Here is a 12,090-nt window from a genome sequence, read left to right as displayed (position 1 = left end):
TCGCGCATGCGCAGGCCAGCGGCTGCGGCGGGCTCCGGGGCTGGAAATGGCGGCGGGGCCACGCCATGTTACGGTGGCTTGTGTCTGTGCTCAGTCACTCCTGTTTTATTTCCAAGAGTGAGAGCATGTTCTATGCTGTGCGCAAGGGTCGGCGGACGGGAGTCTACCGCACCTGGTAAGGGCTGCGGCAGAGGTACTGCAGGGAGCCGCCACCCGGGCCGGGCCACCCTCAGTCCTCCCCTGTCTCTGTATTGCAGGGCAGAATGTCAGGAGCAGGTGAACAAGTTCCCCTCCGCCAGCTTCAAGAAGTTTGCTACTGAAAAGGACGCCTGGGCCTTTGTGCGGGGTGCTGTCCTGGGGCAGGAGCAGCAGCCCGAGCCCGCAGGTAGCTTCGTGTTCGCCTCAGCCCCGGTGGGGAAGGGGGAGCGTCCCGGCGGTGCTGGGGAGGAGAGAGGGAGGCTGCACCGCTCACTGGTACCGCCCGCTTAGTTTCTGCGTGGTGGCTCTGTAAACACTGCGGTGCCTGGCTAAACGCGGGCAGCGGCTGCTGTGTGGGTGTCTTGTAACTGACGAAGTGCTGTGGGAGTAAGTGCAGTGCTAGCTCTGCCCATGGACACGGCGGTAGATGTGTCTGTGCAATTGAAGTGTTTCTGTAGGTGTTTGGAGGACGTTGCTTATCGTATGTCTGTTTTAAGGACCATTATGTGTGTGTCTTCAGTTTCATCTAAAATCAAGAATGACTGTTCTTTGCTATAATATTATTTGCATAACAACTTAGAGATGGTATCAGTTAACAGGCTAGTATTGCTAATTGTAGAATGGTCTGAGTTGGAAGAGATCTTAAGGATAATCTAGTTTCAACCACCTCCATGGGCAGGGACACCTCCAATTATAGCAGGTTGCTCAAAGCCCCATCCAGCCTAGCTTAGAACACTGCCAGGCTTGGAACCTCCACAGTTTCTCTGGGAATCCTCTTCCCAGTGTTTTACCACTCTCCTGGGGAAGAATTTCTACCTAACGTTAAGTCTAAATCTAATGTCTTTCAGTTTGAAGCCATTAAGAGCTGACTGATGAACAAGGCTTAATCAGTCTAGCAGGATCCCAGACATGAGCCCCGCTCCTTTAGTGGGTGAAGGATCTTGCAGTTCACTGCAACCCCAACCAAGCCTGGGAGCAACCTCCTAGCTGAAGGAAGAACTCGAATCTATTCTTTGCAGGGCTTTATCCTAGTTCTGAGTCAACTGATGTCTTTGGAATCAGTTGTTCCAAATATTGGATCTTTAAAAATTTTTTTTTCTACCCTTTTGGAAGGGGCATGTGGTCTTCAAGCCATAACACAGGAAAACGGTGACAAGAGAGAGGAGCTGGAAGGAAGCATTATGTGTTGCAATACATGCAAAAGGCCGTATGAGCAGTCTGCAAATGAAGAACACACTGCAAAGCGTGTAAAACAGGATGAAGTAGCCTCAGCACCCACAGTCACTGAAGATAAATTTTCATATATGGGTGAGGTCTTTCATTATTCCTAAGCTCTTTCCAGTTCTTTGCAGTCTTGTCTAAGTAACAAATTAATTATCAGGAAGTTTTTGTTAAGGAGGTTTGTGTACGGCAACATCAGGTTCAGCTTAACATTGTTTCTATTCTAAATGGAAATGAGAGCAGTGATCTCTTTGTTTACATCGTCTTCCAGTGTGATTTCAACTGCTTTTAAATGGTACAGTGCAATCTGGTTGTTATGGATGACATTTTATGTGTGTATTTAAATACACAGATGTGGCTGGGAAGTTTTAAAGTTGAGTGAAGAAAATATCTGCAGTGGGAGTATGGAACTTGGGGCAGAGGTGCTTCTTGAGGCTGGCTAATTTGACACGAGTGAGGGTACGAAGCTACAGTGGGGCTTGTGGTGTTTTACATTACTAATTGACATGTCTTCTGTAGCTAACTTTTTGAAGAGCTCTCTGAAGAGGGAAGTTTTTGGGGATTAATCTGCTGACAGACATTTTATTTTGCTTAAAAAGTCTTATGTCCTTGAAGGGGTGGTTGAATTTCTGCTCTGGGTACTTCTTTCCTAGGTGACTTCGCAGTTGTTTATACAGATGGTTGTTGCTCAGGTAATGGACGTAATAGGGCACGTGCTGGAATAGGTGTCTACTGGGGACCAGGTCACCCTTTGTAAGTAGCTGGATGGATTTTTTATTTTTAAGAAATATATTATTGTTTGTTTTGTTAGTGATTTACAGTACCAGTCTCCTTTTGAATACAAAATGGTGCTGTTGAGACTCACAGTGACAGTGCTATGAGTCTATTGAGTTACTGAGGGGAAAAGAGAAAGCAGCTTCTCTGGGAGGTTAGAACATGGGGACAATCAACCACAAGTCACATTTTTAGGGAATGAAGCTACCATTCAGGTGATGCAGGAGGTCTTTAAGATAGATGTAAATGTGCCCAGAAGACAGCAAATGTAATTGAATAGTGATGACAAGTCCAGATAGGCAGGTTGCAGTATGTGGGTTGAAGTTGCAACTAGAGTATGTATTTGTAGAATTGTTTTGGTTGGAAAAGACCTTTAATATCATTGAGACCAATCATTATCTAATCTTACCAAGTCTGTTGCTAAACCATGTCCCTCAGCACCACATCTGTCTCTTTGAAAGACCTTCAGGGATGGGGATCCCTGAGGAGCCTGTTGCAGTGTTTAAGAACCCTCTCAGTCCAGAAGTTTCTTCTAATCTCCAACCTAAAACTCCTCTGGTGCAACTTAAGGATGTTTCCATGTGCCACTTGTTACTAGGGAGACTCCTTTATTAAAAAAGAAAAAAAAAGTAGCTGTCTTGTGTTCATTGTTCTAATGTGTAGCTGCTACACCCCATTCTGAATATTTGGGCTAACTACTGTTCATTCCTTGGACACAGAAATATCAGTGAAAGGCTTCCTGGACGGCAAACTAATCAAAGAGCAGAAATACATGTAAGTAGTAAATGGCACGAAATTATTTTGCCTGCTAGTTTGCACTACTGCACTCATGAGTATTTTAACTTTGGCCTTCAGAAACTAGTTATAGAGCTGTGAGGGAAGTGTACCAAACATAGAATCATAGCATCTTTGTAGCTGGAAAAGACTGAAGATCATTGAGACCAATTGTATCTAACTCTACCAAGGCTGGTGCTAAACCATGTCCTTCAACATCACATCTTTGTGTCTTTGACACACCTCCAGGGATGAGGATTCAACCACCTTATTAGGGTTATCAAAAACCCTTTCAGTGAGTGAGTTACTTCTGATATCCGATGGATATCAGGAGTTATGACTTCAAACAAATTATTCTCAGGGTGATCTTTTTTGGCTTTGAACAAGGAAGGTAGTTCACCTTGAGAATTCCCAAATATACTTAAAACAGCTTGGTCCTCAAATCTGCTTACTATCTTTTGCATTTTTAATGTGTATATCTCAGACTTTGGGGTGAGGGCTGCTGAGTAGTGGTTAAGAAGAGAATCAGCTTTTTATTGTGATAGTATTAGAATAGAATAAACCAGGTTGGAAGAGACCTTCAAGATCATCGCGTCCAACCGATCAACTAATCTGACCCACGTAATCAACTAAACCATGTAATCAAGCACCCTATCAAGTCTCCTCCTGAACACCTCCAATGATGGTGACTCCACCACCTCCCTGGGCAGCACATTCCGATGGGCAATCACTCTCTGTGTAGAACTTCCTAACATCCAGCCTAAACCTCCCCTGGCACAGCTTGAGACTGTGTCCTCTTGTTCTGGTGCTGGCTGCCTGGGAGAAGAGACCAACCTCCGCCTGTCTACAACCTCCCTTCAGGTAGTTGTAGAGAGCAATAAGGTCTCCCCTGAGCCTCCTCTTCTCCAGGCTAAGCACCCCCAGCTCCCTCAGCCTCTCCTCGTGGGGCTTGTGGTCCAAACCCCTCACCAACTTAGTTGCTCTTCTCTGGACACGTTCAAGTGTCTCAATATCCTTCTTAAATTGAGGGGCCCAGAGCTGGACACAGTACTCAAGGTGTGGCCTAACCACTGCGGCGTACAGGGGGAGAATCACAGTATCACAGTATAACTGAGGTTGGAAGAGACCCCAAGGATCATTGAGTCCAACCTGTCTCCACAGACCTCATGACTAGACCATGGCACCAAGTGCCACGTCCAATCTCCCCTTGAACACCTCCAGGGATGGTGACTCCACCACCTCCCTGGGCAGCACATTCCAATGACGAACGACTCGCTCAGTGAAGAGCTTTCTCCTCACCTCGAGTCTAAACCTCCCCTGGCACAGCTTGAGACTGTGTCCCCTTGTTCTGGTGCTGGTTGCCTGGGAGAAGAGACCAACCCCTTCCTGGCTACAACCACCTTTCAGGTAGTTGTAGAGGGCAATGAGGTCTCCCCTGAGTCTTCCTTTTCTCCAGGCTAAACAATCCCAGCTCCCTCAGCCTCTCCTCATAGGGCTTATGCTCAAGGCCTCTCCCCAGCCTTGTTGCCCTTCTCTGGACATGTTCCAAGTGTCTCGATGTCCTTAAACTGAGGGGCCCAGAACTGTACACAGTACTCAAGGTGCGGCCTAACCAACGCAGAGTACAGGAGCACAATGACCTCCCTGCTACTGCTGGCCACACTGTTCCTGATGCAGGCCATTATAGTGTCATATGCCGTAGATATATATAACAAACAATTCCAAGCTTTGAGAAGTAATCTCTGTTACTCCTGAAATGAACTTGTGTTGGCACCAACAGATTCGGTCTTCCCTCTCACCTCGTCTTCATTTTAGTACTGCTGCTGTCCTGCCCTGTGTGTTTGGGATTGAGTGAAATGAGGAATTCATAGAATTATAAAATTGTTTTGGTTGGAGAAGACCTCTTAAGACCATCAAATTCAGCTTTTGACTTAACACCACCATGGCCATTAAAACACTGATCTGATGAAAAACTACAGGAATTTGATTTTAGAGAGGGACAAGCAGAGGTGGTGGTGCTATGCCAAAGATCAAACTTGCCAGTGGAGAAGTTTTCAGCCCTACAGCCAAACCCATCTACTTTGCCCTCTTAATCTTTCTTTTTTTTTTTTTTTTTTAATACTATAAAACAATGTTTTTTAGGGATTCTAGAATGTTGGAATGTTCCTCAAAATTATGGAGAAAATGCCTTGATGCTTGGTGTGCAATTGATGGAAGCTTAGATTGAAAATTGGTTAGGGAGCTTACTCCTTCAGTAAAAAGCTGAATATCATAATGCTTTGGGTTTTTCTTGCCAGTGAAACTTAAGTGGCTTCCCTTTTGCCTGATTCATTAAGTGGCCATCTGCACGTGTAATTTTGGGAGCCTCTGCTCCAAAGCATGTTGATTCTCATTGATAGATTACTGCAATACCCTGTGTAGTTCTGTTAGTTTCAAGTACCTTGCTGGTATTTTAATCACTTGTGTGCAAAATCCTGTTCTGAACTGTGATTCTTTTGAAATGTTCTTAAGGCAGCCTGCAAAGCTATAGAGCAAGCAAAGAGTCAAAACATCAAGAAACTAATTATCTACACTGATAGCAAGTTCACTATTAATGGTAAGTTAATGATTCCTATTTTCCAGATTCTTAAAGATACACTGCATGCTTTTTCATGACACAAGGCTGTTCCCGAACATGCTGGGCCCTGGGGAGAGGGGTGTAAGGAAGAGAATGCATACCTTATTTCAATACTCATGACTGCTTGGGTGGAAGAACTTGAGAATATTACAGGGGTCACCTGCTAACCGCATGAAATGCAAGTAAATACAAAGTGCCTGTCACAGGAAAGGCTGACAAGTAATTACAGCATTTTTTGTTTAAAGCATGTAGTATCACATACAGCTGAGAAACAAAGTTGTCTGTGTATACTCTTCACAATGTACTCAGGAAAGTACTCTGAAGTTGGTGCAGGTCCCACTCTGGTGTAATCAAAATTATTTTGTAAAGTGTCAAGAATGTCTTTCTAAAATAAGAGAGAGAGAGAAACAGGTGCTTAAGTAGAAATGAATGTGGTTTGGTTTAGTTTTTAGGAGATTTTTGTGTGCTAGATTGGTGATTCTGTTTGTCATGAAAGCAGTAAGGGTGTCTTGCATTGTTGAAACCAGCATAGATATTTAAAAAAATAAATAAATCTTTATTTAAGTAGTAATACAGTAAATTTTCTGGCCAGAATGTTAACTCTTGTTCTGTAGAAATCTGCTTAGGTGGCCCTTCTGTGAAGGATTCTGTTCAGTGTGCAGAAACTTTCTTCTATGCCTGTGTTTCTCCTTAGTTTCTCCAACAAAGCCATATTAGTTTATTCTTAGCTTCATTTTATTGACATTCATGTTGTAATTTAATGTGTAATGCTTATATAAGATTGTAGTCTTTATCTATTCAGGAAAACATGGTTGGGTAATTCAGGTACTAATGGGAACACACAAGTTTGAAATCAGTAGAGAACCAGCCAAGAATATTGTCTTATCTCCAGGGGCTTTGCTTGGGACTACACAGAGTTAATGCCTTGCTGAAAGGCCCTTTGCTCCATCTTGATCCTTGCTGGCTTCTTTAACAGCATTTTTATGGTGATGCTTCTTTTGTGTAGGTATTACAAGCTGGGTTGACAACTGGAAAACAAATGGCTGGAGAACAAGTTCAGGAGGAAGTGTAATAAATAAAGAAGATTTTGAAAGACTTGATAAGCTATCAAAAGACATAGAAATCCAGTGGGTAAGCACCTCAGTTCTTATTTTTATGGATATCTTCAACATGCTTTCTCTTAAACACTTACAAGTGTGACCATAACTAAGAATTTTAGCATGTAATATTGTACATTCATAAGTAAAATATAAATGCAGAAAAGCCCTTGTTTTATTGAAAGCAAATAAGCAACATGATCTAGGCTCTTGGAACCAGTATGTTATTCATTAAAATGTATGCTAATGTTTGTCTTCTGCCTTGCTACTACTTAGAAAACGCTTGCAATAATTATTTTTAGGTTGTTAGTACTGCTTGTGGATGAAATTTCTGTTCCTGGAGATCTAAGCTTAAAACACAACAGTGTCTTTAAGTCACAGCTGAAATACAGATTTGTTTTTCAGAACTCTTAAGATGGTGGTTTGTTGGTGTAACTCAGTTAAGCGTGTCTTTAAACTGTGGGGAAAAAAGAGAGTATATCCCCCAATAAACTAATTCCATTTTTCTGAATCTTAACTGTGTTTTTTTCCAAGAAAGCTGGGCACAGAAAAGTCTACAAAATACCCATTTTTAATAAACCCCCCTTCTACACACGTATTCCTGGCAGAATGTGCTTTTCTGTAACTGCTAACATCAGTGCTAAACATTGTGGGGACTACTGTGTTTATTGCATCCCCTCCTTCTAAATTCTACTCTATTTCTATTCTAGAAATAAATGTCTGTAACATTGACTTTGTGGCTGGTAATAGCATTTTTATTGGGCTTCTCTCTTTGCTCTGTAGAAAACAGGATGAGGTGGATCTTTGCTGTGCACTTTTTCTATGTGAAATCTGTTGCAGATACCACTCCGTTCATGTTGTTCTGTTTCTGAGTGTGAGACTCCAATTTAAAGGCTGACTAGATCTTATGTAACAACTGCTGTTGCCTATTGATGGGAAGAAAGTGTAAAAAACTTTAAGGTCAAAGCTTAGCCGTCCTTACAATATTTTGCCATGTACACCTTTACAGAGATAACCTAGTACCAAAACCTTGCCCTGTAAACCTAATACCATGGTGCACAGCTTTATATTTATTCCCTCTCAGATCTTGTAAATATCAGGCTTCATTTTCTTTCTCTTCTTCCTGGCCCACACTCTTCCACCCTTACTTCTGAGAAGGATGGGCTTAAGGATAAAAGTGTTTTAATTTCCAAATTGAAGGATGGATTTTAAGACATCTGAAAATTGAGAGATTTCCTCCCATACCCTTTTTCTGTATGCAAGTTAGTGCTGTAACCATCGAGGCTGGCTGTCTTTCTGGGAAAACACTAGCTTGCTTTAAGCACTCAAGCCAGATTGGTTTTTATTTCTTCTCTTAAAGTAGGAATTTTGAGCTGGAGCTGTTGTCTGCATTTCTTAAAAGCTAAGTGGTCCTTATCCAGTTCACTACTTCCCATAAAAATGATTTTCACCATTTGACTGGAATTTCTTAGAGGTTCTTAGATGAACATTATTGAGACTAAATGTGATAGGAGGACCTCTAAGGAGACTACTGGAGTATGAATGAAAGCATGTTGTGTGCTCAGATCTCATGTATGTACTATTTTCTTGATTTCTTGCATACCTAATGCCTCTATACTTTTGTCCTAACAGATGCATGTTCCTGGTCACGCCGGCTTTCGAGGAAATGAAGAAGCTGATAGACTAGCAAGAGAAGGAGCTAGTAAACAAACATCCTGACACACTGGGACTACAGACTGTTGTAGTGAGAACAACAGGATTAACATCCCAGTAACAACTGGACTGCTGTAAATGTTTCAGAGTTGAACATTGAACTGTACATATTTATCAGCTTCTGGATTGGAAGAACCCACATTTGCTTCTGTAGCATTTATTTTACAATCAAGTTAATATTTAATTGATGATACAGAGTGCTTGCTTTTTTGCCATCTTCCTGAAGGGCTGCGGTCAGTGTTTTTAGCTGTTTTGAAGACTTCTGAATTCACTGGTAAAGGCAGGCTTCTGAAGAAGTAATGTTAAGCCTCAAGAAGTAATATTCAGTCTTTCTCCTAAATGTTGTGCATTTTCTTCTTAATGAAATAAATGCGGGGTTTGGTTTTGTTTTACAGTGATACATATTAACAGCCCAAAATAGATGGGAGTGGGGTGACTTTGGTGTGTGTTGGTTTGGTAAGAAGTCAGGTCTTAACGCAAATGTCCATGAATACGCCTTGGCATTCTGGTGCTAGCAGCAACTACTCTACAGATGGGCTTGCAACACTTGCCTGTGCTTCACAGCATCATCACTTGTACAGAAATCTGCAGATTTCTGTATGTTACTTTGCAAGGTAGCAGGAGCAAGCTAAAAAGCCAGGTCACAGGTAAACTTGAGCAACACATTTTTGCTGTTCTTTCCCAAGCTGCTTAATGTCCAAGTTCTTTGTTTCTGGCTTCCTGTTCCCATTAAGTAATTTATCTTTTTTTTTTGTTGTTAATGCTTATTGGTTCTCATTAGTATTGTTAGTTCCTCTTCAGTGTTGTCCCAAAGGTAATAATTGGCCATTTTATCTGAAATGGAACTAAAGATGATCAGATCTTCCGGTTGTCAAGTGTTTGAATTATTTTTTTTCCCCAGTCAATGATGAGATTAATGGAATGGCTAATGTGCACTTGAATTAGAGAGTAATTACCAGTAATCAACATAGTTTTATTTTCTATGCATGCATATGGGAAAAGCAAATGGGTTTGTTATGCTGTCTTTTGTCAGCTTCTTTCTAAGGTACCTTCTTCATATCATTGAACAGTAGAGCTTAAGCTAGAAGTCTCTAATTATTTATTTAATTCCTCCATTAATAGAATGGTTTGGGTTAAAAAGGAACCTAAAGATCATCTGGTCCAAGCCCCACTGGCATTGGCAGGGGTACCTTCCACTAGACCAGGCTGCTGAAGGCCTCATCCAACCTTGAACAACCTCCCTGGGCAGCCTGTTTCTTTGTCTTACTACCCCTACTGTAAAGAATGTCTTCCTAATATCCAGTCTAAATCCGCTCTCCTCAAGCTTCATCCCCTCTTGTCCTGTCACTACAGGGCCTTCTAAGTCCCTTTTTGGTTTTCTTGTAGGCCCCCTTCAAGCCCTGGAAGACCACTATAGCGTTTCTCTGGGGCCTTCTCCAGGCTGAACAGCCCCAGCTCTCTCGGCCTGTCACCAGAGGGGAGGTGCTCCAGCCCTCTGATCATCTTTGTGGCCCTCCTCTGGATCTGCTCCAGGGATTTGATGTCTTTCTTACAGTGGATGCTGTACTCCAGATGGGGTCTTGAGAGCGCAGAGTAGAGGGTGTGAACAGCAGGATGATGGAGGTGACTCTTCCATCTTGATGCAGCTCTTCTGGGCTGCAGATGCACACTACCAGCTGATGTTTGTGTGGGTTTTGTTGGTGTGTGGTGGTGGTGGTGTGGTTTGTTTGGTTTTTTTTGTCAACTGAACCCCCAAGTCCTCCAGTGCTCTTGAGTCACTCCTTGCCCAGCCTGTATTTGTGCTTGGGATTGCTCTGAGTTGGGTGCAAGACCTTTCACTTGGCCTTGTTGAACTTGATGAGGCTGGCTTGGGCCCCCCGTTCCAGCCTGGCTAAGTCTCCCTGGATGGCATTCATTCCCTCTAGCATGTCAACTGGGACACACAGCTTGGTGTCATCTGCAGTCTTGGTGAGGGTGCACTCGGTGCCACTGTCTGTATTGCTGACACTAAACAACACTGGTTGCAGTACTGACCCCTGAAGGACACTGCTTGTCACTGGCTCCATTTAGACGTTGAGCTATTGACTGCAATTCTCTGAGTGGGGCAATCCAGCCAATTCCTTATCCAGAAAGTGGTCCACCCCTCAAGTCCATACTTTTCCTGTTTGGTGGTGACCAGGAGGTCATGTGGGACAGTGTCTAATGCTTTACAGAAGTCCATGCAGATGACTTAAGTTGCTCTTTCCTTATCCACTGGTACTGTAACTCCTTTATAGAAAGCCACCAAGTTTGTCAGGCATGATTTGCCTTTGGTGAAGCCATGTTGGTTAACTGCTATATGGAAATGACAGAGCTGCTGAAGCTTCATTTCTTTGTACTTCTCATGCATTGTAGTATCTTCTCGGTGGCAAAGTATGAACTCGTATATTTACTCACATGAAGCAGCCCAGAAGGTCAGCTGTGTCCTTGGCTGCATCAAAAGAAGTGTGGCCAGCTGCTCAAGGGAGGTGATTCTGTCCCTCTGTGTGTGAACTAACACAAATTCCTGTGTTCAGCTCTGTAGTCCTCAGCACCAGAAGGATGTGGACCTGTTGCAGCCAGTCCAGAGAAGGGCCACAAGAAACAAGGGGCTGGAGCACCTCCTCTTGAGAATTGGGGTTGTTAGCCCAGAGGAGGCTCCAAGGAGCTCTTGTTACGGCCTTTCAGTAATTAAAGGGGGCCAGTAAGAAAGATGGGGGGGAATCTCTTCAGCAGGGCCTGTTGTGACAGGACAAGGGGTAATGGTTTGAAACCGAAAAAGGGAGATTTAGACTAGATGTAAAGGAAGAAAGCGGTGGTGGTTGTGGGTTTTTGGTTTGGGTGTTTTTTGTTTGTTGGTTTGTGGTGTTTTTTTTTTAATAATGAGGGTGGTGGAAAACTGGCATCAGCTGCCCAGAGGTGGTAGAAGCCCCATCCCTGAAAATACTTAAGGTCAGGTTGGACAGGGCTCAGAGCAACCTGCTCTAATTGAAGGTAACCCAGCTCATTGGCTGGACTAGATGACCATTAAAGGTGCATTCCAACCCAAACCATTCATGAGCTGACGGAATGAGGAAACTGCCTGTCTGGTAGGTAATAGGTGGCTGAGGATTATTTGCTTTTTCTCACTGCCCAGTAAAAATTATCTTGGGTAATGTAGTGGACGGATTAGACTTTCCCCTGGTTGCTGTATTGACCCGAGGGACACCGCTTGTCACTGGCTCCATTTAGACATTGAGTTGTTCATGCACTTTAGAAGTTTGGCCAGAAAGAGAACACCCTGCCTTCCCTGGTCAGATTTCTGGTTGAGGCAGAAGAATGTCACAAACATGCAGAAGAGGTGGCATCTAATAATCTACCTGTCCTAGGATGCATGTTTTTTGAACGCCCCTAGGGGTGGTGATTCGGCCACTTCCCTGGGCGGCCTGTTCCAATGCTTGACTGCTCTTCAGCAGACATTTTTCCTAATATCCAATCTAAACCTTCCCTGGCTCTCCTAAACAACCTTGGAGTCTCCAGAGGGGACGCCGACACCTCTCTGGGCAGCTTGGTCCAGGGCTCCGGCACCCCACAGGAAGGTTTTTCCTTACGTTTAAGTGAAGCCTCCTGTGTTCTAGTTTGTGCCGTTGCAGCGTACTGTGAGTTGCGGACCGTGCCTCTTTAACACCCCAAACAGGC

At 43.5% G+C, this 12,090-nt stretch overlaps 1 protein-coding gene across 2 annotated transcripts; it reads left to right on the top strand.

Moving 5' to 3' along the window:
• The first annotated feature begins 40 nt into the window (after positions 1–40).
• Positions 41–8,880, top strand: RNASEH1 (ribonuclease H1). 2 transcript variants are annotated; one of them, XM_009902083.2, is made up of 8 exons: positions 41–175; positions 258–385; positions 1,312–1,506; positions 2,073–2,172; positions 2,913–2,967; positions 5,479–5,563; positions 6,591–6,715; positions 8,314–8,880. In XM_009902083.2, the coding sequence occupies exons 1-8, from the start codon at positions 66–68 to the stop codon at positions 8,398–8,400; spliced, it is 885 nt and encodes a 294-aa protein (XP_009900385.2). In that variant the 5' UTR covers positions 41–65; the 3' UTR covers positions 8,401–8,880. The 2 variants fall into 2 exon arrangements, with proteins under 2 accessions (XP_009900385.2, XP_054035987.1); XM_054180012.1 differs by lacking the exon at positions 1,312–1,506.
• Positions 8,881–12,090: the final 3,210 nt, after the last annotated feature.

The sequence above is a fragment of the Dryobates pubescens genome, chromosome 3 (genome assembly GCF_014839835.1).
Source record: "Dryobates pubescens isolate bDryPub1 chromosome 3, bDryPub1.pri, whole genome shotgun sequence".
NCBI classification, from domain to species: domain Eukaryota; kingdom Metazoa; phylum Chordata; class Aves; order Piciformes; family Picidae; genus Dryobates; species Dryobates pubescens.
Note: the sequence above shows the minus strand (reverse complement) of the source record. Positions and strands in the feature narration are given on the sequence as shown.

Excerpts from the sequence above, each read along its gene's own strand:
- RNASEH1 (XM_009902083.2), top strand. The coding sequence starts at position 66 with ATGTTACGGTGGCTTGTGTCTGTGCTCAGTCACTCCTGTTTTATTTCC. Across the intron at positions 176-257 it reads ACGGGAGTCTACCGCACCTG|GGCAGAATGTCAGGAGCAGG; the intron begins GTAAGGGCTGCG and ends TCTGTATTGCAG. Across the intron at positions 2,173-2,912 it reads TGGGGACCAGGTCACCCTTT|AAATATCAGTGAAAGGCTTC; the intron begins GTAAGTAGCTGG and ends CCTTGGACACAG.